Raw genomic sequence first — 24,853 nt, 5'->3', positions numbered from 1 at the left:
GCTGGGGATCAGGCTCAGTGGTTGAGGCTTTGTCTAGAATCCTATTAGTTTCGACTCCCAGTACAGAATAATCATGCCAAATGGATCCTCAGTTTACTGTTAGCTGTTGGAGGGTTGAGAGCTAAAAGTCAGGGTGGCCAAGCAACTGGAGAACTGGGCGGGATCCAAAGTTAAAAAGGACAGCATGATGACACACACCCTTAATCCCAGCCCTTAGGAGGCAAAGGTGGATGGATAGTGAGTTCTAGGCCAGCCAGGTAGAGGGACTCTGCCAAAAAAAAAAAAAAAAAAAAAATCCTTTCCCCACAGCCTCAGGGCCAAGATGGGAAAGATGGATGGAAGCTTAGATGTTCTCCTACACACACCTGGCCATGCTCTCCGACTGTTTCAGGCTGCCCTATTTCTCATGTCCCCTGCCTACTCAGGACTGTCCCCAGGTCTCATCTGTTTCTCCATGCAATGGTAGCAGGGTGTGAGGTGTCATGGTCACTACCCCATACCCAGAATCACTTAGCACAGGGACAGAAATGGACAGGAGAGAAGGAGCCATTGCAATAGAAAACACTAAGGCTCGGAAGGCAGCTCAACCGGGCCAGTGCTCGCCATGAAAACTCAGATTCCCAGGCTCCATGCAAAAGGCCAAATGTAATGGTTTCACAACTGCCATTTTAGTGCTGGGGGATGGATGCAGGAGGATTACTGAAGCTTGATGGCCAGCCACTTTAGCCAGTTAGTGAGCTTGAGTGTCACCAGGAGACCCAGTCTCAAAAAACTAAGTGGGTAGACAGGCTGGCGAGATGGCTTTCGGTGGCTAGGAGATCTTGCTGCTGAGCCCAAGGACCTGAGTTCTATTTCTGGTACCCATGTCCTCATGGTGGACAGAGATAACTGACCTGTAGGCATGCCACCTTATACACCCTGCCCCCAAATTAAATATAATAAGAAGCAAGGTGGAGAGAATAACCGAGGAACACTCACAATATACATATTTTTGTTTTCTTCTAAGACAGAGTTTCTCTGTGTAGCCCTGTCTGTCCTGGAACTCACTCTGCAGAGCAGACTGGCCTCGAACTCAGACATCCTCCTGCCTCTGCCTCCCAAGTGAGGGATTAAAGTTGTGTGCTGCCACTGCCCGGCATGATATAGATCTTTTGTGCACACTACACACACGCAGGCTGTACTCAGTGGCACTCAGTGGTACGGGGCTTGCCTGGTGGTTGTAAGGGCTTGGGCTCCATCCCTAGAACCTCACATGGATGACAAAGAGGAAGGGGAGTCTGGCATCATGGTGCAAAAGTGGTTTTAAAAAAATTGCCTGGGGGTTGGGGATTTAGCTCAGCGGTAGAGCGCTTGCCTAGGAAGCACAAGGCCCTGGGTTCGGTCCCCAGCTCTGAAAAAAAGAAAAAAAACATTGCCTGGAGGGCTTGCCTAGTGGTTAAAGAACTTGCTGCGCAAACGTTGGGCTGGTGTCTGGATCCCCATGTAAATGACCGATGTGCACAAAAGCCTGCCAGTAAGTCCAGCACCCTGGAAAGCACGACGAAAGATCCCTGGATCGAGCTGGCTAGATAGACTAGCGCTGGAAGGCACCTTTACCCTTTGAGCTGTCTCTCCTCTCAGGATTGTGTTGAAAGAAAGGCTCAGCGGGTAATGGTGGCCCATACCTTTAATCCCAGCACTCGGGAGGCAGAGGCAGGTGGATCTCTGAATTGGAGACCAACATGGTTTACAGAGTGAGTTCCATCAGAAATGAGAGAGAGAGAGAGAGAGAGAGGGAGGGAGAGAGAGAGAGAGAATGGCTGATATATCCCAGTATCCCAGACTGGTCTTAAAATATAATTTAAAAATAACGTGGTTAAAGATAATGAATATTCTATTTTGCCTGTGTGTATGTGTGTGTGTGTGTGTGTGTGTGTGTGTGTGTGTGTAGGAGTAGGGGGTGGCTGGCATGTGTGTGCTACAATGGTATGGAGATCAGAGGACAACTTCCTGGAGTCTGTTCTTGTCCCTGAGATGGCTGGGTTGGGGCTTGACAAATATCCAATAGCTAAGCCATCTCTCACTGGTGGGCTCCATCCACTATCCCTTAAATGCACTTAGGACTTAAGATAGGTTTCTCTATCTTGAGAACTGTACCCACTCATCTATCATGGTGCTTCCTTCTCCCTGTCCCTCTCTACTCCCTTCTTTCTTTTTTCTCTTCCCCCTCGCCCTCCCCCTCCCGTACTCACAGATTAAAGGTGTACACTCTAGGCTAGACACACTTTCTCCCTTTCTTATATTCTCCAGGAAGTTGGCCCCCAACTTTTCCCCTTCCTCCTGTCTTCTCTACCTTCTGTGGCACCCACATTCTTATTTTTGAGACAGGGTCTCAGCAGCCCACACTGGCCTGGAACTCACGACCTACCTAAGTATGACCTTGAACACCTAGTTCTTCCGACTCCACCTCCCAAGTGCCGGAATTACCCAGCATGGAAAACGGCTTGTCTTTTTTTTTTTTTTTTTTTTTTTTTTTGTTGTTGAGACTTTGCAACCCTGGTTGGCTTTGAACTTAAAGCCACCCTCCCTCCTCAGCCTCTCCAAGTGCTGGGATTATAGACATACATCACCATGGTCAGTGGGAGCTCCATTTGTTAAAAAAGAAAATACATTTATTGTCTGTGTTTGTGTGTGCACATGTGGTGGTCAGGGGGCAAACGGCAGTCAATTCTCCAAAGAGGTTCATCCCAGGAATCAAACTCAACTTGTTAGGCTTGGTGGCAAGCGCCTTTACCCACAGAACCAACTCTCCAGCCTTATCACTCCAAGATTGGGGCATCAGAGACTAAAATCATTGCCCTGGGAACAGTCTATTTCAGTGACGGGAAAGAGAGAGAGCCCTGGCCCTCCTGCATAATGCCTCATTCAGTCTGTGCAGAAAGCTGCTTCCTCTAGAACAGTTCACTTTTAGGATGATGTGCAGGACTCCAAAGAAAGCAAGCAGCCCAGCGGGGAACACTGGCCTCAGAGGATGCTGATCCGCTCAGCCAGCCCCTGCATCTCATGGTCCTGTGGCAGACAGGCGCCACCCAGGTCCCCTTCTGCAGGCGTCCCATGGCGCTCTGATACAAACTGATCCCAGCGTGCGTCGTCGCTCTCATGGGTGATATATCGCTCGCCCATCTTTCCCTCTAGCTCTCGGAGGTCAAGCCACGTCTGGTACTCCTGGGACGGGAAGAACTGGGTTAGCTTGGGGACCACAAGCTGGGCAGAATACAGCAATCTCAGCAACAGCCCTGATTCTGGAGGGACCAATGATGGCAAAGCACCCCACCCCACAACCTGGTCATCCAATAGCGGCATAGCCCCATCCCCAACCACAGCGCAGCAACAGGCGAGTCAATTACGTTCCCATTCGCCCAGCCAATTAGAGACCTAGCTTTGCCGCCTCCCTACGTCACCTGTAACCATGGGTGGCTGAGAGACTTGTCCACGCTGTAGCGCTTGCGCATCTTCACCTGCAACAGGTTGTTGATGAGGTCGATGGCTGTGGGGGAAGGAAAAAGATTCTGATGGATAGGCAGCCTCTTCCGGAAGGTCACCCCATCCTGACTGCCACAAATGCATACCTCCAGCACTAGCCCAGGTGACCAAACTCTTACGCTTGCTTTTCTTAGTAAATTGCAAATCTTGCCACTCATGGTGGCCTGCACTGGTAATCCCAGTACTTAGGAGATAGAAGCTGGAAAATCAGGAGTTCAAAGACAGCCTGGATTACACCTGGCAAGCGCTGGGATTTTAAGTATGGGCCAGTATGACCAGCTCTTTAAAAAAAAAAAAAAGTTTTATTTTTGGATTGATTATGGTAGAGGAAGCCTATATTTAATCCCACATGCAAGAAACATATGGGTTTCTGTGAGTTCAAGGACAGTCAAGGTTACATATGAAACACAATAAAAAAAAAACCCAAACAAAATATATCAAAATATATTTTATTTATTTGTGTGTGTGTGTGTGTGTGTGTGTGTGTGTGCCTGCATGTGAATGAAGGTCTCCTCTTAGGCTAGAAGCAAGTATTGGAATCCCTGGAGCTAGAGTTACAGATGCTTGTGAGCTACCAGACATGGATGCTGGGAACCTAACCCCCATTCTCTGAAAGAGCTGCAAGCAGTTTTAGCGGCTGAGCCATCTGCCAGCCCTTCTACCTCCAGTTTTTTTTTTTTTTTTTTTTTAAGATTTATTTATTTATTATATATAAGTACACTGTAGCTGTCTTCAGATACACCAGAAGAGGGCATCAGATCTCTTTACAGATGGTTGTGAGCCACCATGTGGTTGCTGGGAATTGAACTCATGACCTCTGGAAGAGCAGTCGGGTGCTCTTAACCGCTGAGCCATCTCTCCAGCCCCTACCTCCAGTTTTTAACAGTCTACTTTTTGGGGTGAAAATACATTTATTTCCAATGGAACATGATACGACTGTGATCAGTAGGGAGCCAACAATGATGTGGCATATTGACAAAAGGCCACACACCGAAGCACTGTTGCCTCAAAAGACCCAGAGAAGGAAGCCCGGTCTTTGTGAGAGGATAACTATCAGGTGTTCAAGCCAAAGCCCCACCAAGGCTCTGTCGATGGCAGCACCTCTTAAAGGACAAGGCTTCACTATGTGGGCCTGTGCGAGCCTAGGGGCAAGGTCTCCTGGGAATCCATGGATACCAAACTCCATAGATATTGAAGTCCTGTGTAGAAAACAGCAGTGTTTGCATACAGCCTCCACATGGTCTCCCTGCTTGTTCTGAACCATTTCTAGATCATTTATAATGGTGTCCTCCTTACATCGTTATAAAGGGAACCTAGCACCCTGGTTCTGTACTTGTCCTAGAGTGTCAAGCCACCATGACACCAAGACTACTACCATTGACCAGGCCAGAGCCCCAGCTTCTCAGGATAGTTTTCTAGACATGTGTTCCAACACTGAACCACCTCTCCCATCCCTCAACGCAAGATTCTAGGACAAGTAGCTCTACCACTGAGCCATGTCCCAGCCCTCCCTGGGGGATTCTAGGCAGGGGCTCTACCACTGAGCCACGCCCCCAGGCCCTCATTGGAGGATTCTAGGCAGGGGCTCTCCCACTGAGCCACGCCCCCAGCCCCTCACTGGGGGATTCTAGGCAGGGGCTCTACCACTGAGCCACGCCCCCAGGCCCTCATTGGAGGATTCTAGGCAGGGGCTCTCCCACTGAGCCATGCCTGCAGCGCCTTTTTGGGAAACTCAGGACAGGGGGTCTACCACTGCCCTATACTTCCACAATAGATATTCTATACTAGCACAACAGAAATGGTATTCGAATAGTTGTTACACTGTGTTCAAGGAACAATGGAAAGGAAAGGTTTACATGGCTCTTCAAGTATTAGCCTGTAATCCCAGCATTTGGGAAGAGAAGGCAGGAGGCTCAGGAGTACAAGCTCATCCTCTGTTACACAGTCCAAAGCCAAGCAGACCAATCAAATCAAACAAGAGCACCCAACTCTCAGCCTCTCAGGTGTCTACCCCACACTGACCCTAAAGCTCCACACCTCAGTGCTGATCTCCCAGGCCCAGTTGCCAGGTGACATCTTTGGCTTGAGACCCAGGGTCACACTCTTGAGCCTCTGATGAAAACATCAAAATGTCTGCCCAGCCCTGGTTCTGGTTTCCTCTCTTCTCCATCAGGTCCTGGATCCCCAGAAAGCACTTCTTTTCTGGACCACCCCATAGCCACACCCCTAGACTGAAATGCCTTCTCTCTGGACAGATTTCCAAAGCTGCAGGCTCATCTCCACTCCATTTGTAGAGTTAGGCTCCAGTTCTTTCTAGAGAGGCCCTACCCCCAGGCAGGCCACTCTGGCTTCTTCTGGTCCCATTCCTCTCAGGGTCCCACACAGACAAGCTGCATCTCATCTTCAAGGCCCATGCATCTGCCTCGAATTCCAAACCACACACTGTGGTTAAAACTTGAGTTTCAGAGTAATGGCTCAGTGGTTAAGAGCACCGACCACTCTTCCAGAGGTCCCGAGTTCAAATCCCAGCAACTACTTGGTGGCTCACAACCATCTGTAATGGGATCTGATGCCCTTTTCTGGTGTGTCTGAAGATAGTGACAGTGTACTTATATATAATAAATAAATAAATCTTTAAAAAAAACAAAAAAACTTGAGTTTCAGTCAGGCCTGGTGACTTCCAGGCCTGTCATCCCAGCTACTGTCCAATGCCTAATTGAACAACAAGATGAGTTCAAAGCCAGCCTGGGCAATATAGTGGGACCCCATCTCAAATTAAAATACAACCAAGGGGCTGGGGACACAGCTTAGTCGAAGAGGATCTAGGGTCAACTCCTAATGTTGCAGAAGAAAAACAAAAACCACCAGGGCAGCAGACTTGAAGCTGGAGTGACGGCTCAGTGGTTAGGAACACACTCTGCTCTTGCAGGGAATGTGGGTTCAGGTCCCAGCACCCACACTGTGGCTCACAACTTCCAGTAAAAACTCCAGTTGTAAGAAACCTCCTCTGTCGGGGTTGGGGATTTAGCTCAGTGGTAGAGCGCTTGCCTAGGAAGCGTAAGGCCCTGGGTTCGGTCCCCAGCTCTGAAAAAAAGAACCAAAAAAAGAAAAGAAAAAAAAGAAAAAAAAAAAGAAACCTCCTCTGTCACCAGGCACACATGTATACACACAGGCAAAACACCGATGCACATAAAATAAAGCAAGGAAGACAGACAGACACAGACAGACAGGCTGACTGACCAGCTGGCCTGGAACAGGAGAGATGGCTCAGTGGTTAAGAGCACTGGCTGCTCTTCCAGAGGATTTCTTTTATGTTCCCAGGACCTACATGGAGGCCCATAACTGCCTGTAACTTTAGTCCCAGAGATCTGATACCCTTTTCTGTCCTTCAGGAGCACATGATGCACACAAATACACGGAGACAAAATACTTATACACACAAGATAAAACCACCACAAAACAAAATTAAAAAGAAAAAAGAAACCTCAGTCTACCAGGTACCCTGGTTCTGTACTTGTCCTAGAGCCTTAAGCCACCATGACACCCCCTGGGTACCAGGGTCTTCCAGGAAGACCCTCGAGGGTTAACCTTTATAGCTCTACCCACTCCCACAGCCCAGCCTCTTTGACTGACCTTCTCTTTCAGCCCCACCCACATTCCCTTCATATCCCCGCCCACCCAGGATCAGCTTTGCCCAATCACTTACAGCCTCTTCTACTAGGCGTGGCCTAGTTGAACTCATGAAGTCTGAGGCCTGGCTTCTTCCCCACCCTCCTGCCTCCTAGTCTGTCCACGGTGGCTCACCTCCAGATGAGATGTGGCTCCAGGGGCTGGCCGGGTACATAAAGGCTGCATTCTGTATCTGGTCATTGATGTCCTCGTCCTCATTGAAGGGAAACGTGCCACTGAGGCTCACATACATGATCACACCCACGGACCACATGTCCAGCGAGCGGTTGTAACCCTGGTTGAGCAGTACCTCAGGTGCCAGGTAGGCGGGCGTGCCCACCACTGAGCGCCGGAAGGACTTCTCACCGATGATGCGAGCGAAGCCGAAGTCACATAGCTTCACCTGAAATGGTGACGCGTGATACGTGAAGGTTGTGCGGGATGATGAAGCTACCTTCTCCACTTGCCACTGCGTGTTCACGCCAACGCCACCTCGGTATTCCAAACAATATTGAATGATGGTTCAAATCCAGGATTTGCCACTCACTAGCTGAGTGGTCTCCAGTGAGGGACTTCCCCTCAGTCTCAAAGGGCTGTCATGTTTATGCATATGCAGCTCCTGGACTGGACCCAGTATGAAGAAATCTCTACTAAGTGCTCTCTATAGCTGCCTGCCTCCTAGGATGGGTCACAGCCTCCTCCTGTCCAGTCAGAATGGACTCATGACTTCCAACAAGGGCCCTGATTCCATCATACTGGAGGTGAGTTAATGTCTAAGACTTTCTGGGGATATTAAAGAGGACCAGGCATGCAGGACCCGCTGGTGCAGGCATGTGATCTCAGCTATTAGGGAGGCAGAATTAGGATCACAAATACAAGGCTAGCCCAGACAATAGACAGTTCAAGTTTAGTCTGAGCAACTCTTTAATTAATTAATTAATTTTGTTTTTTGTTTTTGATACAGGGTTTCTCTGTGTAGCCCTGGTTGTCCTGAAACTCTCTCTGTAGACCAGGCTGGCCTCAAACTTACAGAGATCTGCCTGCCTCTGCCTCCCGAGTGCTGGGATTAAAATTTATTTACTTTTTAATGCAGAACAAACACAGATTAAGAAAAATAAAGAAAATCTGAGCATGAGATAGGTTCTAAGGATGAACTATTGAGACTTTGTCTCAAATAAAAATTAAAAAGCTTAATGGTAGAGCCCCTGCCTAGAATCCCCCAGTGATGAGCTGGGGGCGTGGCTCAGTGGTAGAGTACAGGTTTAGAATAGGAAGGGCCCTAGGTTAGATCCCTAGAAGATGAAAGACCAATGGGGTGTGAGAGAAGTGATGTGGGCCATTATCCCTACTACCTCAGTGAAGGAAAAGGGATGCAATCATTTCTTGTACCTCTTATCTTTTTTTCCTTTGTCTAGCTACACTATGGACCATGAAGGCCAGTAGCACAACAAAACTGTCTTAAATGTAACAGCAGGGAAGAGGGTACCCAACATGTAGTAACTTTGTAGCCCCAGAATGCGGTCCTTGTCTTATAAAGCCTAGTCACCTAGGGTGTGAAGCTCACCTGCATCTAGGCCATTAGTCACTATGCTGCTGTTGAGACTTGCCCCCTCACCCCACCCCACCCCACCCCACCTCCATCTAGGAGGGGACATAACAGACCTGAGGAAACGGATCGGCTGATGCCAGTAACACATTCTCTGGTTTCAAGTCACAGTGGACGATGTTCTTGAAGTGTAGGTGTCTCAGTGCCACCAGAATCTGAACAGAGGAGGCAGGGCCAAGTGAGAAAGAAAGGAGAGGATCAAGCTGATATCCACATGTCCAGGGCCCACACAGGCCTTTCCTGTATCCCCCAAGGATGTTGCCTAGGTAAGGGAGTCCTTAAGGAAGGAATCCCAGAACAGTAGAGCCACTTATTCTCAAGTTAAGAGCTCGATATAGAACTCTAGAAAGAGGGGTTGGGGATTTAGCTCAGCGGTAGAGCACTTGCCTAGCGAGCGCAAGGCCCTGGGTTCGGTCCCCAGCCCCGGAAAAAAAAAAAAAAGAACTCTAGAAAGGCTGGGCTACAGTGGGGAGGGGTGGGAAGACTGAGATTGGAACCCTAATGAGCTATTAAAACAGCAGGAACGCCCAAGACACTTCTTTTGTGTGATACAATTAAAAACCATTTTTAGGTCTGATGTGATACACACGCCTTTAATCCCTGCACTTGAAAGGCAGAGGCAGGTGGACCTCCTTGGGTTTTTGTTTGAGGCAGGGTTTCTCTGTGTAACCCTGGCTGTCTTGGAACTCACTCTGTAGATCAGGCTGGCCTTGGACTCAGAAATCCAACTGCCTCTGCCTCCTGAGTGCTGGGATTAAAGGCATGCACCATCACCATGATCTCAGTGATTCTGAGGCTAGCCTGGTCTACAAAGTGAGTTTCATGACAGGCAGAGCTACATTGGAAGACCCCATCTCAAAAACAAAACAAAACAATAACCAACAAAATGTGTTCTGTTGGCAAGATGGCTGAACAGGTGGAGGGGCCTGCCACGAAGAGGGTAACCTGAGTTCAATTCCCAGAACCCACATGGTGGAAGGAAAGAGGCAAGTTATTTTCTCATTTGCACACGTGTATTGTGACATACACCCTTCCCCACCACACATACACACACACACACACACACACACACACACACACACACACACACACACACGAAATTTAAGTTTTAGAAAGTATTTAAACATTCTTGCCATTTAAAAAGCTAGACTTCTGAGTCAGGTGTGATGGGGCACGGCTGTAATCTCAGCAGCAAAGAAGCTGAGGCAGGGCAAGGACAGCCTGGCTATACAATGAGAGCTAAGCTAGCATGGGCTACAGTGCAAGCCTGTCTTTTTTTTTTTTTTTTTTTTTTTTTCGGAGCTGGGGACTGAACCCAGGGCCTTGCGCTTGCTAGGCAAGCGCTCTACCACTGAGCTAAATCCCCAACCCCGCCTGTCATTTTTTGTTTGTTTGTTTGGTTTGGTTTGGTTTTCAAGACAAGTGTTTCTCTGTGTAGCTCTGGCTGTCCTAGAACTTGTTCTATAGTCTAGGCTGGCCTCGAACTCAGAGATCTGTCTGCCTCTACCTCCCAAGTGCTGGGATCAAAGGGGTGCACCACCAACACCCAGGAGAGATGCTGTCTTAGAAAACCGAATAAGTAAATCTTACAATACAAGGTGATACAATCAGTAAACAGTGTAAGCAAGATGTGAGTAATGTAGCAACCGTATCCAGCTCTGTCTGGTTCTCAACCTTCTTTTCTTTTCTTTTCTTTTTTAAGATTTATTTCTCTGAGTATACTTTATCTGTCTTCAGACACACCAGAAGAGGGCGTCGGACCCCATTACAGATGGTTGTGAGCCACCATGTGCTTGCTGGGATTTGAACTCAGGACCTCTGGAAGAGCAGTCAGTGCTCCTAACCACTGAGCCATCTCTCCAGCCTGGTTCTCAACCTTCTTAATGCTGGGTCCCTTTAATACAGTTCCTCCTGTTGTGGTGACCTCAACTATAATATTATTTGTTCCAACTATAATTATACTGCTGTGTATCTGATACGCAGGCCGTCTGCTATGGAGCCCCTGTGAAAGGGTCACTGGACCCTGGATGGGGCTGTGACCCACAGGTTAGGAACGGTCAGTCTGGAGCTCAAAAAGCAGCTACTTGCTCAAGCAGAAAACCTGACTCCACATTGACGAAGGTGGATTTAGGCAAACTGTTGCATCTTTGAGTCTCAGTTTGTTACTCTGTAAAATGGGAGCAATAAGGGTTAACCTTGTTAAGGGTTCTATGGTATTTATTTAGCTACCTATTTACATAAGGTCTTAAATTCAAAGAATGGACTGGCTTTGTGGATTCCAAAATGACCTTGAACTCCTGATCCCCTGCCTCTACTTCCACAGCGCTGGAATTATAGGCACTGCCATGATTCCTAGCTTTTGTGGTGCCAGGGATTGAACCTAGGGCTTTGCGAAGTTAGGCAACCAACTGAGCCACATCCCTAGACCCTCCTTTGGTTTTATGAGGCAGGGTTTCACCCTGGCTCAGGCTGTCTAGGAATTTCCTTTGTTTTGTTTTTAATTTTGTTCATTTTTATCTCATTTTGTTTTTCGAGACAGTGTCTATGTATCTCTGTTTGACCAGGAACTCACTCTGTAGACCAGACTGGCCTTGAATTCACTGAGATTTACTGCCTGTCTCCTGAGTGCTGGGGTCAAAAGTATATAGCACCACGCCTGGTATCTGTTGTTTAACTTTTAAGATGAGGTCTTATGTATCCCAGGCTAGACCCAAACTCATTATGTAGCTGAAGCTAGCCTTGAACTGATCCTTGCACATCTTCCTCCTGTGTGCTAGGGTTATAAGCCTGTGTCACCGTGGCCTCTCGAGCACAGCACTTAATACTACCTACCTGGAAGGGCAGTTGTTGAGGTCTGAAGTTCCTGAGGCAAAGAACTGGGTCCAGTACTTAGAGGTGGAGCAGGCAAGAGCCCGAAGGATAGAAAAAATCTGCAGAGAGAAAAGAGGAGAGAGAGAGAGAGAGAGAGAGAGAGAGAGAGAGAGAGAGAGAGAGAGAGAGGGAGGAGCAGTATGAAATGGAAGACCAGAGAGAGAAACAGTTTCACTCAGCTCCCTCCTCCCTGCAGTCAGGATGTAGCTGCCTCAGGGGACCTCTGTCCCATCTCCCAGCATTCCCGGCAAATCCAGGCAGATTGCTGGGGGTTGGGAGGGGTCAGAGCAGCCGCAAAGTGCAGCAGGCATGCCTTGCAGCCAACGGGAATGACCTAGAGTGGGGAAGAGTCCAGCCAGAGGGGAAGCTTTTCCAGGAAGGACTGAAACTCAGACCTCATGAGGGACCGGCCAACACCGCAAAGGTTAGAGTTCTATGGTGAATGAAAGCCAGGGTGGAGTGATGATGGCCTAGCCAGCAAACACAAAAAAATAGTTCTGTCTTAGCACTGGGAAGGTAGAGGCAGGAAGGTCAGGGGATTCAAGGTCCTCTTTGACTAGATGGCAAGTTCAAAGCCAGCCTAGGATATAGAAGACCAGGTCTCAAACAACAACAGCAACAACAAAAGTAAGGAGGGAGGGGGGCAATCTGGAAAACAAATATTGGGATAAAAAAGAATTGAAGAAGCCTGCAGAGATGGCTCAGTGGGTAAAGACTCTGGCCAGCAAGCCTGGCCTCAATCCCTGGGACCTACACAGTGGGAAGGAGAGAACCAACTCCCCTAAGTTGTCCAAGTTGTCCCGTGACCTCTATACATGTGCTATGGCACTCAAGCCGTGGCTCATGCACACCCACTCACATGTACAAATTCACACAGTAAATACAGTAAAATATTAAATAGCATAAAGGACAGATGACCTCACGTCTATCATATATAAAGAGCACTTATAATGCAATAAGCATGCTTGGTGACCCATGTCTGTAAGCCCAGTTGTTTGGCTGTGTGAGTCCAGCCTTGCCTAAGTAGAGAGTTCCAGGGCAGGGAAACATATCAAGACCTTGTGTCCAAAACCAAACCAAACCAAACCAACCAAACAAACAAAAAAAAACCCAAAAACCAAAAGAACAAACCACCACCACCACCACCAAAACTTAAAACAAGGGCTGGAGAGACAGTTCAATGGTTAGGACCACTATCTGCTCTTCCAGGGGACTGGTGTTAAATTCCCAATACAAAGGGTGCTTCACAACTCCATTTCCAAGGGAGTTGGATGCCCTCTTCTGGCCTCCACAGACATTGCACACACCACACGCGGTTCATGTCCATACATTAAGGTAAACCTTATACACATAGAAAATAATAAATCTCACTTGCCTTTAATCCCAGAACTTGGGAGGCTGAGGTAAATGGATCTCCATGAGTTCCAGGGCAGCCTGGTCTACAAAGTGAGACCCTTTCTCAAAACTAAATAGTTTTTAAAAAAGTACAAAACTGACATAAAATACAGACCAAAATAACTTGAGTGTGAGGCAGTTGTGAGCTCAGCATCAGGAAGGATGATGTAAGAGAATCACATGAAGCCAGCATCCAGTGCACGAGATCCTGTGTCTCAAAAGGCCGAAAGGCAATAAATAAGAGATCCCCTGGGGGCTGGAGAGATGGCTCAGTGGTTAAGAACACTGACTGCTCTTCCAGAGGTCCTGAGTTCAATTCCCAGCAACCACATGGTGGTTCACAGCCATCTGTAATGGGATCTGATGCCCTCTTCTGGCCTGCAGGTGTACATGCAGGCAGAAAGCTGTATACATGATAAATCTTAAGTTTTTTTTTTCTGAGCCTGGCAATTATTTTTATCCAGCATTAGTAAGAAGTGTGAAAACATGCATCTTCCCACTCAGTTGGTGGAAAAGACAGAAAAGGTTTTAGACAATAAACATTTTTTACTTTTTGCGACAAGGTCTCCTGTAGCCCAAGCTGCCCTTGAAGTCATTACATAGGCAAGGGTGCTCTTGAACCCCTGATCTTCCTGCCTCCCATAACGGGCTGTTCCACCATGCCCAGTTCATACAGTGCTGATGCACCTACCCCAGGCCAGATGCATGCTAGGCAGGCAAGCATTCTACGGAGGAACAAGTCAGCTGCCTGAAGGCGTATTCAAACTGTGCCACATCTTGCAGCCATTGAGAAGCCAGGCATGGTGGAGTACACCTGTGCTTCCGATATGAGTGTGTATACACACACACACACACACACACACACACACACACACACACACACGCACGCACGCACATGCACGCAGACACACACACATCAGGGGTATCAGGAACTGCTTTCACCTCCAGCAGTGATATCACCTGGTCACCTGGGCATTTGTTGATATGGCAATGGCCATACATTCCCAGGATACCTTTGGTTCAGCTCCCATCCTCACCTGGGAGCAGTTATGTCACATTTGAAATAAAAGACAGACCTTTGTTGCCCCCCTACCCTTTTTGTCTCTCTCTCTCCTCCCTCTCTTACTCCCCCCCCCACCAACTCTGCCATCTCAATAAACCTCCTCCACGTGAGACCCTGTTGGCCTGGTGTGGTTTGTCCAGACCCAAGCCGTGATTTCCATCCCAACAGTGGCTCTCTCTGTGGATCCCATGAAGTCCTGAGTTTGAGTCCCAGCACTGCATAAACTGGGTGTGGTGGTACAAGTCCATAATCCCAGCACTCAGAAAAGAGAGACATGAGGATCCCAATGGTCAGGCTCATCTACATAGTGAGTTATGGGCTAGCCTGAGCTACACAGGATCCTTTCTGAAAAAACAAAAGGAAGCCAGAAGTAGTGAGGCACAGCTTTAATACCAGCACTCAGGAAGATTATTAAACCAGTATCCGTAATAGCTATTACTATGAAAGAGAGAAATTGGTTCCCCTTCCCCAATCTTTCATTCCTTCACTAGGTTATATGACCAACACTCTCCCAGATCGGCTCCATGCTTGTCCCAGGCTGAGGAGTACTGGAGACATAGTGGTGTCAAAGAAAGCCATCCATCCTGGATGGTGTGTATTATGTGACACATCGTGGGCAGGGCCACCACGGGGAGACTATAATAAATAATGTCATAGTATTTGCTAAGCCCCAATTGTCGTTTTTGTTTTCTTTTCTCCTTTTATTTAACTGACAAATGGGTCTCACAATGTGGCTCTGGCTGTCCTGGAACTATGTACATCAGGCTGGCCTTGAACTCACAGAGATCCACTGCCTTGGCCTCCCAAGTGCTAGGCATGCACCACCACACCCGGCTTCTGTCCCTCTATTGTTTATCTCTTACTGATATTAATAAGATTTCCATCTATTTCTTTAATCTGCCCTCTTGAGAGCCCAGGGCACCAGCCTTTTCTCCCCGCCTCCGCCAGGGGGCGCCAAAACCCACGGCGTGCAGCGCACCTGCGTGATAAGGAACTTGGTGAGGCGCTCAGGAAGCCGGCCCTTCTCACTGGAGAGGATCATCTCCAACATGTCCCCATGCAGTTTCTCCATCACCACGAATACCTTCTCAGGGGTCTCAAACATGCACTCGAGGTTCACAATCCCGGGGTGCCGCAGGCTCTGTCCGGGAATGGGGGAAGAGGGATCAGGACTGAGGATCAGTATGGCAAGAGGTGGCAAGCGCCTAGAGAGGCCTTTGCACTGTCAACTAACATGGAGGGCCTGGGCAACGGAAGGAGATAGCAGGAAGCTTGGGAAAAAGCTTGCACTGTATGTGTGTAGCTTCGGTTTCTATTCGATTGTTTTTCTTCTGGGACTCGCGCATACTGGGCAAACGCTCTACCGCTGTTGTCCTGGCCCACAAAATCTTCCTATGGCATTCTAGATACCTTTAGAAGAAAGCCCACTGAGCGTCTTCCCACCCTCCTCCCTGGGCTCGTCACTTCCATGGCTCTGGGGTTCCCTGTCACCTGCACAGACTGACCCCTTGTCCCTCTCTGCTCAGAACACCCCTCAGTTCTGGAATGTGTATCTTCTCTTCCAGAAAGACTAACTTAATCACCCCTAGACTGTGGCTCAAGTTGTACTTAAAAGGAGTAAGCAGGGACATGGCTGAGTAATGGTCCCTTCGGGTCACCTGGAGGATGGCCACTTCATTCCTGAGCTGGCTCTCCTGCTTGGTGGGGAAGCGTAGTTTGTCAATGACCTTTACTGCAACATCTCTGCCAGTCTTCCTGTGTTTTCCTGAGTGTGGGACATAGGAAAAATAAAGGATCAGACATCAAGAAGGTCCAGTTCCTTCCCTTCTATGGAGAGTCAGGTGGAATTAAGCAGAAAATATTGGAGGTCGTCAAGGTTTCTCTGAAGAGTTCTCAATATGAGGAGTGGGATGGCAGGACTGGGAAATAAAAGAAGAGGAGCTAGAGGTACGGTTCAGTGGTAGAGCCCCTGCCTAGAATCCCCCAGTGAGGGGCTGGGGGCGTGGCTCAGTGGTAGAGCCTCTGCCTAGAATCCCCCAGTGAGGGGCTGGGGGCATGGCTCAGTGGGAGAGCCCCTGCCTAGCATGTAGACTGCCATGGCTTTCACTCCTAGAAAAAGAAAGAAGAAAACTAAACAAAGTGGTGCAATCCTGTTATCCCAGCACTTGGAACTCCAAGGCAAGAGGATCACAAGCTTGAGGGCACCTTGGGCTGCAAACTGAAGCTACAGAGAGAGCTTCAAGAGGGGCAATGGAGGGGTTGGGGATTTAGCTCAGTGGTAGAGCGCTTGCCTAGCAAGCGCAAAGCCCTGGGTTTGGTCCTCAGCTCCGGAAAAAAAAAAGAGGGGCAATGGACAACTATACTCCTAACCCATCAGAAGCTAGAATGTACATCTCCTATTGATAACAGTCAGGAAGCCCACTAATTTTCCTGATGGGAAAAGGAGCCTGCGAGTCCTTGAACCTGGGGTCCAGCTTCCCAACCCAAACAAAACAGGAGACAGGTAGCAAAAAGGGCATGGGTCCCCCAGTCCCAGACAGCCTCTGAGTCAGAGCTGTGGCATCCTTACCTCCATAGACCACTCCAAACTGTCCAGAGCCCAGCACCTCATCGGGGAAGATCTGGTAGACAGTGGCGATGTCCTGTGAGGTGGAGACAGCAGGATCGTGGGTGCAAATCGGAAATGAAAGAGGGTCAAGGAGACAGGAGACTGGGAGGCTGGAAGTTGGGAGGTATGATAGCTTTGTTGGCTGAGGGACGGTTGGGGTCAGGGTGGCCTGGGAGGGGGTTGTCTTGTAATGGATGAGGAGAGACTCAGGCTCCCTGGCTCTGGGTCACAGACTGGGTCCTAGAAGCAAGTGAGCTGAGCAGTGGCAGGCACACACACTTTCCCCTCCCCCATGGACTGCAGACATGGCTGCTTCAAGGTCCTGCCGCCTTGAGCTGCCTGCAGTGATTCACTATAACCTGGGCGGGGTCCTCGGACTGGAGTTACAGGGGGCTGAGAGCCACCCAATGTGGGTGCTGGGAACACAACTCAGATCTTCTTTGGGGCAAGTGCTCTTAACTGCTGAGCCCTCTGTGCAACCCCCCCCCCCACCGAGTTGCTTTGAGCAGGGTAATTCATCCTAATGAACTAAAATGAAATTAGGACAGAAGGAAGAGGTCCTGCGCTGGTAGGAGACTCACCACGTTCTCTTGGATCTGACTGTTGGACACAGAGATGCTCAGAGAAGCTTGTCCTGGGAGGAGGGGAAGACACAAGTGAGCAAGCTCTGGGCTCAGCACAGGGTCACCTGAGCCTGCCAAGGCTACACTTGAACCTTAGTTTCCTCATCTGGGAAATGGAGTACAAGCACCACCGCGGGAGTAGACCAGATGTACCCAGAGGCTCCAAATGGGACCCCACAATTCTATGCCTGGCACTTTACCCAGTGTCCTCAGTGCTGGAGAATGGAGGCTTGCTGATCCCATTTAACAGAGTAGGATACTGAGGCTGGGAGGGACAGTCACAACAGATTTCAGCAGCTTCCCCAAATCCAACTGAAGCATTTACAAAGTCCTGTTCCTTTGGCCACTCCAATGCTTCTCTTTCTCTCCCACCCCCTACCTTTCCACACCCCCATCTAGACTGTTCCCACCCTTCACCTACAACTTACCCCAGACGCCTCTTTCTCCCAGCCCCAGTCCTACCCTTTCCTTCTCTTTTCATTTTATTTTTACGTGCGTGCTTACAAGTACAGTTGTCCACAGAGAGGCCGGGAGAGGGCAGAGGATTGCCGGGAGTTCCGGGCAGGAGTGGTTCACTCGGTGTGGGTGCTGGGAACTGAACTTCTCCTCTGCGAGAGCTCTCCCCACAGAATCATCTCACCAGCCCCTTTCTCCCTCCCCTTCTTCCTCCTCCTTCATCTCCTCTGCTTTCTTCTTTGACAGAGCCATGCCGCATAGCTCAGCCTGGCTTTGAAATGATTGTGTAGCTCAAGCCATACACATAGCAATCCCCCTGCCTCTGCCTTGAGGTTGCTGGAATAAAGCAGTATGTGTTGCTATGCCTGGCTCAATTCTGTCCTTTTCCGTATATACGTCTTGCTCCAACAAAGCCAGAGGGGTCTTATTAAATGGAACCCTGAGGCTGGAGCGTTGGTTCAGTGGTTAAGAGCGGTGACTGCTCTTCCAGAGGTCCTGAGTTCAAATCCCAGCAACCACATGGTGGTTCACAACCATATGTAATGAGATCCGATGCCCTCTCCTGGTGTCTGAAGACAGCTACAGTGTACTCATATACATAAAGTAAATAAATCTAAAAAAACAAAACCTCCGACCCTGACTCTGTCTCTCGTCTACAGTCTTCGCTACCGTTTCTCTCCAGTGCACTCAGGAGGGTGCTCAGTGCCCTCTCAGACGTGTAGGCTGAAGGCTTCAACCCACTCCAGTGTGCTGTGTGTTCTGGACATAAGGCCTCCCTCTGGCGCTCGTGCGCAAAAGGCTCTCTCCTGCCTCCTCTCTTTGGTCCACACTGTGTCAGGGATGTACTTTCTCCAGTAAAGTGCCCGGCTTCCCAGCTTCCTCCATCCCAGTCCTGCCCTACTGACTGGCCCAGAACAGGCATTAGAACATCTCAGAGGCTGGGCTCAGAGAACACAAGGCCAAAGGTCATCAGCCAGGTAGGGGGTTTCACAGAGACTCAAACCCAGGCCCAAGCCCAGCCCACAGCCGGCTCCAGGCTCGTTCCCTTCCCAGGATGCCTAGAGTCTCTAGCTCCACCCCTAGCACCCCGGGTGGGGACTTACTGTGTGGTGTGTGGCCTGGGGCACTGGGTGCATCTTGGAGGATAACAGGCATCAGTGCCTGGCGGATGGCTGTCTCCCAACCCCGGGCAGCCTCTGTTCCCTGCCCGCTCGGCCCTCCCGGGGCCCCGCCAGGTGTCTCGCCCACAAAGTAGGTGACATTGGCGGTGATGATCTCAAAGCAGTGTGGGTTGGTGCCCGGAGGTACGAGGCTGAAGTTCTGAGCCGGCTCCACTGCGAGGATTTCAGACAGCGGGATCTCCTGGCGAGGGACGGGACTGTGAGTGTAGGTAAACCTACTGGGCCATCCCTGCAGCTCCCTTGTTCTCAGAGGGCCACATCTGAGCCAGAGTCAGTAAGGACAGACCCGGTCTACATGGAGGGGCGGGGAAGGCCTCCCAGCAGTACCCATGGGAAGAGCAGTCAGCTGGCAAGGAGGGCATGGAACAGCATGGAAGAAGGCCACGAGGGAAGCTTGCTGTGCACACCACATGGGACAGTGCCCAGCACACTGTGGGCACCTGATAAATGTGTGACGTGTAAAGGAAGGGCGCAAGTCTACACAAGGACATCAGGGGCCACACAGAGAAGCCTGGATTTTGTGTAAGGGCCTTAGGGACCCACCGAAAGGTTTGAAATGGGGTTGGGGATTTGGCTCAGTGGTAGAGCGCTTGCCTAGCAACCACAAGGCCCTGGGTTCGGTCCCCAGCTCCGAAAAAAAAAGAAAAAAAAATAAGAAAGGTTTGAAATGAGGAGGTGCAGTTTATGGCTCTGTGTAGAAAGCCCCTGAGACAGAATCAGATCAAAACAGTAGACGTGAAGGGAGCTGTGGGAGAGAAAGTGCAGGTACTGAAAAAGGAAGGAAGAGAAAGGAGAGGAAAGCCAAATTCTAGTCACAGGAAAAGCTGCAGACAATCACAACTTCACAACTTCAAGGCTGGCCTAAGCAACTTGGTGAGACCCTCCATCAAAAATAAAAAGTAGAAAGAAGGGTAGAGCGTGGCTCAGTGGTAGAGCCCCTGCCTAGAATCCCCCAGTGAGGGGCTGGTAGAGAGCTTTCCAGGCCTAAGTTGGAGCCTGGGTTTGAAAAAGTGACTTATACAATGAGCTCTGTGGTGAGACAGATATGGAAAGGTAAGAAAGAAGCAGGCCCGGGCATGTCAAGGAAGACATGGTGGAGGCTGGGGAACCTGATCTCTATTCCCAGATCACTGACGCTCTGATGACTTTATGTATATGTGTATTTTACTTTGGAGACAGGGCTCACAAAACCCAGGCTGGCCTTGAACTCCCAGAGTGCCATGATCACAGATGCTGTAATCATGTCCAGCTGACTCTAGAGTTTTTCAGTAAGGACTCCTGGGCTCCAGAGAGGAGCAAAGTCACACTACAGAGACTTCTGTGAAGAACCAGAAACAGTGAGGGTAAAACACTGCCCCATGGGGAAGCGGCAGAAAAGACAAAGTATAGGCCACCAATTAATCTGAAAGTAATAACAGGCTTGCTGGGCGTGGTGGCACGTGCCTTAATTCCAGCACTTGGGAGTCAGAGACCAGGCCAGGCCAGCAGATCTGTGAGTTCCAGGCCAGTGCAGGTCCACTGTCAGGAGCCTTGCACATGTCAGGCCCTGAGCTCTGCTTTCTACGGATGATTTCTGAGGGCTCACACCGGCCTTAGGGCAGAGCTAGCATCTGAGGGTTTTTTTTTTCACAGGTGAGATAAAGGGGCACAGAGAGGCTAAGGCACCTGCCTGCTCCCCTGACTGGAAAGCACAGAGGTGGGCGGTACTGGCCTCACAACTAGAATCAGGGAGACAGTGGGGCGGGAGATTGTGGGAGTTGTAAGGACTTGGGGGGCCATGGGAGAAGGGGGAGGAGGAGAGGGGGCGAACATAGGCCCACCTTGTAGTATCTGTTGGTCGTGTTGTTCTGGAAGAGGGTAATGCATTTGCAGTCTAGGCGCCAGTAGTGCCGCTTCCTCTGTCAGAAAGGGGATAGTGTGAGGTTGACAGCCAGGGGACTTGCAAGAGCAAAACCCAGCCTGGCTCCTTCCCTAGCCAGCAGTGGTTCTTCTTGGCCTCACCCACCAGCTGCCACCTTCAACCCGCCGGGCTGAACATCCTGCCCAGTCCCCTTCTTCTTAACACACCCTCTATGCTAGCACTACCTACAGAACCCCACCTCCTTAGACCTAAGACACCTGGACTTTCCTGGCCCTCCCCTCTCTATCCCCGCCTACCTAGACCTCGCCCATCCGGCAACTGAGTACTCCTCAAGCTTTTTCAGCAAACCTTGAAATTGAGTCACATCCAACTGGCCTCGCCTGCCCACTTTCCCCGCCCACCCATAATTCTGGCCACGCCCACCCAGACTTATGAGTCCGTGCCAACTCAAGTTCTTCCAGCCCACCCCGAGGTCTAACCCCGCCCACTTGTTACCACCCACCCGGAACGGCCCTATCCCTCTACACGCGCATCCACCAAACTCACCAGTGTGTCCTTGTTGCTGTAATGGACCACCCAGCCCTCCCGCAGGGTGGTGCTGGATTTCCGGGTCGTGTGTCGCACAGACTGTACCACACGCATCAGGGGGATGTAGCCCAGCGAGCTGCAGGGAATGGGTGAGAAGTTACAAGTCACATGCAAAACTGATGTCCTGCCTCGGGCCACAGGAATGTGGTTGAGCAGTCGCGTGAGAACGGCTGCTTCTTTCCCCACTGAGTTAGTTTACAGGCTCTCACAGCAAGGAAGACTTGCTTTTTAATTAAAAATATTTTTTTAGTGTTTGTGTGACTATGTCACGAGTGTGTGTGGGTGCCTGGAGCTATGGTAACAGGCCATCTAAGCCTCCTCGCATGGGTGCTGGGAGGGAGCCCAAGTCCCTGTGTGTGTGTGTGTGTGTGTGTGTGTGTGTGTGTAGGGGGTGGGTTCTGTTCCACCTCCGGAATGTGGAGGTGGAGGGCAACTTTGTGAAGTCAGTTCTCTTCATTCACCTTTAGTTGGCTATAGGGATCAAACTCATGTCAGCAGGCTTTCTCCTAAACACCTTCAGATCCATCTCGATATCCTTGCTATGCTTTTTTTGTTTTTAAAGATTTATTATGAGGAGAGGCTCAGCGGTTAAGAGCCCTGACTACTCTTCCAGAGGTCCTGAGTTCAAATCCCAGCAACCACATGGTGGCTCACAACCACCTGTAATAAGGTCTGATGTCTCTTCTGGTGTGTCTGAAGACAGCGGCAGTGTTCTTATATATAATAAATAAATCTTTAAAAAGAAAACACAGCTGGAGAGACGGCTCAGTTGTTAAACACAGACTGCTCTTCCAGAGAACCTGGGTTTGGTTCCCAGTACCTACATGGAGGCTCACACTGTCTGTAGCGCCAGTTCCAAGGTACCTGGCACCCTCTTATGGTCTCCATGGAAAATGCACACACGCAGTGCACAGCTGAATGCACACACAAAACATCCACACATCACCCCTTTCCCCCAAACCCCAGGGTCTCTCTGTGCAGCCCTGGCTGACCTGGAACTCGCTCTATAGTCCAGACTGGCCTTGACCTCAGACTTCCACTGCCCCTGCCTCCTGAGTGCTGGGATTACAGGCCTGCTTGGCTCACATACAATTTTTTTTTTAAAACAGAAGAGATACAAGGTTGGGCTCAGGGATCTAGGACATCTAAAATCACACACTGATATCAATCTGTCTTTTTTTTTTTTTTTTTTTTTTTTTTTTTTGTTCTTTTTTTTTCGGAGCTGGGGATCGAACCCAGGGCCTTGCGCTTCCTAGGCAAGTGCTCTACCGCTGAGCTAAATCCCCAACCCCGCAATCTGTCTTAAAGATGGGGACGCACAGGCTTGCAGCCTCTGGATACCTCTGGGCCTTGCCTCCCTCGCCTTCCTCTTCCTCACTGGCATGGAGAGCATTCTCTGCATGGGAGCCTGGGATGACACCAGAGTCCTCCAACTCATCTGAGAGGGAGCTCTTATCAGCCTCACTGTAATCAGCAGCTTCTTCCATGGGCACATCTGCGGGAACAGGGGCATCAGAAGGGCCTCGCTCGGGTCAGTCAGTCCCACCCTGTCCCCCTTAGATGTCAATTACCTCACCTCCATTGATGAGCGCCTCCCCCAGGCAGTCATTAGGGACTCGGGTAGCACAGCGTTTGTGACAGTTAAACTTGCAGTCTGAAAGGACAGGGGATAAAGGCATGGGCAGGAAAGGAGAGTTACTATGTGCATGGACATGTGCATATGTACTTGGCCTCACTATGGAGCCTAGACTGGCCAGCATCTAACTCCTGGCAATCCTCCTGCTTCAGCCTCAGTAGTGCTAGGATTAAATGTGCACTCTAATGACTGTCGCTCCATAGGTAGGAGTGACAAGGAAAGCTTGGTTGCTTTGTTTGTTGTTTGAGACAGGGTCTCCTGTCGTTTAGACTGACCCAGAACCTATGTCGCCAAGGATGACCCTCCCCTCTCCAACCCCCAAGTGCTGGTTGATGCTTTTACAGGTACAGGCTACCAGGTCAAATTTTTTTTAATAAAGATTTTTTTCTTTTAACTTTATGTTTAGCTGTCTTCAGACACACTAGGAGAGGGCATCAGACCCCATTACCAATGGTTGTGAGCCACCATGTGGTTGCTGGGAATTGAACTGAGGACCTTGGGAAGAGCAGCCAGTTGCTCTTAACTACTGAGCCATCTCTCCAGTCCAAACCTTTTTATTTTTAATTATATGTATTTATTGTATGTGTGTGATGTGTGACCATGCATACACGCACCCCGTGCATGCACATATGTGCTATAATGTGCATGAAGACATCAGAGGGAAACTTTCGGAAACTGGTTCTCTCCTTCCACCATGGTTGTGAGGCTTAGGGGCAAGTCTTTTTTTTTTACCTCTCCTCCTCTTTCCTCTAGATATTACTGTTGTTCTTTTGAGGGTCTCCCACAGCTCGGCCAGGGACTGGCTAGGACAGAAGGTGACTTAACTGCCAGGCTAAGGTCATGAGATTACAGGCTTGTGCATCCTCATAGGCGCAAGGTGGGTATTGGGGATGGAACTCAGGGCCTCTGGTATGCTAGGTTGGCACTCTACCCAGTGAGCTACATCTCCCGCCCTTTCAGAACATTTCATGTAATTTGGGCTGGCCTCAAACTATATAGCTGAGGCTAGTCTTAAATTCCTGATCCCCAGGCTGGAGAGATGGCTCAGCGGTTAAGAGCACCGACTGCTCTTCCAGAGGTCCTGAGTTCAAATCCCAGCAAGCACATGGTGGTTCACAACCATCTGTAAAGAGATCCAATGCCCTCTTCTGGTGTGTCTGAAGGCAGGTACAGTATGCTTATATATAATAAATGAATAAATCTTAAAAAAAAAAATCCTGATCCCCCTGCCTCAGATTCTCAAGTGCAGGGTGGGATTATGGGTAACTTCAGACAATTCTAGAAGTCTTGACTCTTACACTCCTAAGTCAGACTCTTGGCTTTTATAGTGGGAATTCTATTCTGTTCTATAGACCTAGATTTCCAAGGATCTAGTGTTTCAGAACTTGAGAGTCTTAGAAAATGGCAGGGATTCTGAACATGGATCGGAGATCCTGCATTCCTCTGGGGGAGTTTCAGACCCACAGTCTTCCCAGTGGCTTCCACTAACCTTTGCACTGCAGGCCCTGGCGGAAGAGACCCTTGAGCAGTTTCTTGCAAGCCTGGCAAACGGTGGGCCGTGTGTAGCTATGTATAAGGAAGGTGTGTGGCACCTTGACCTTGGACATCAGCATCTTGTCCAGCTCAATGGGTCGGCCTGTGTAGAAGGAAGAGGAAGAGGAGGAGGACGACGACGAGGGTGGTCGGCGAGGAAGGAGGTCGGTGGTGCTACGGCTCTACCCAGCAGGAAGGGCAGAAGGAACAGATCAGCGTATTAGCACCTGCCTGGCGCCAT

At 49.6% G+C, this 24,853-nt stretch overlaps 1 protein-coding gene across 3 annotated transcripts in view; it reads right to left on the bottom strand.

Moving 5' to 3' along the window:
• Nucleotides 1-2,629: 2,629 nt before the first annotated feature.
• The window catches only part of Prkd2 (protein kinase D2), a 30,382-nt gene continuing 8,158 nt past the window's right edge, over nucleotides 2,630-24,853 (bottom strand). Inside the window, exons 5-18 of one of the 3 annotated variants that reach the window (XM_063283083.1) lie at nucleotides 24,569-24,794; nucleotides 23,020-23,097; nucleotides 22,785-22,938; nucleotides 21,402-21,519; nucleotides 20,815-20,892; nucleotides 18,917-19,175; nucleotides 17,316-17,368; nucleotides 16,696-16,768; nucleotides 15,785-15,891; nucleotides 15,106-15,267; nucleotides 8,854-8,952; nucleotides 7,327-7,594; nucleotides 3,441-3,526; nucleotides 2,630-3,204 (exon numbers count right to left, since the gene is read on the bottom strand). In XM_063283083.1, the coding sequence (XP_063139153.1) occupies nucleotides 3,004-3,204; nucleotides 3,441-3,526; nucleotides 7,327-7,594; nucleotides 8,854-8,952; nucleotides 15,106-15,267; nucleotides 15,785-15,891; nucleotides 16,696-16,768; nucleotides 17,316-17,368; nucleotides 18,917-19,175; nucleotides 20,815-20,892; nucleotides 21,402-21,519; nucleotides 22,785-22,938; nucleotides 23,020-23,097; nucleotides 24,569-24,794 (1,962 nt within the window). In that variant the 3' untranslated portion in view covers nucleotides 2,630-3,003. Of the gene's footprint in view, nucleotides 3,205-3,440; nucleotides 3,527-7,326; nucleotides 7,595-8,853; nucleotides 8,953-15,105; nucleotides 15,268-15,784; nucleotides 15,892-16,695; nucleotides 16,769-17,315; nucleotides 17,369-18,916; nucleotides 19,176-20,814; nucleotides 20,893-21,401; nucleotides 21,520-22,784; nucleotides 22,939-23,014; nucleotides 23,098-24,568; nucleotides 24,795-24,853 lie in introns of those variants that run through there. The other 2 variants (XM_039103912.2, NM_001013895.1) reach the window with 2 other exon arrangements.

The sequence above is a fragment of the Rattus norvegicus genome, chromosome 1, assembly GCF_036323735.1.
Source record: "Rattus norvegicus strain BN/NHsdMcwi chromosome 1, GRCr8, whole genome shotgun sequence".
In the NCBI taxonomy this organism is placed as follows: domain Eukaryota; kingdom Metazoa; phylum Chordata; class Mammalia; order Rodentia; family Muridae; genus Rattus; species Rattus norvegicus.
Note: the sequence above shows the minus strand (reverse complement) of the source record. Positions and strands in the feature narration are given on the sequence as shown.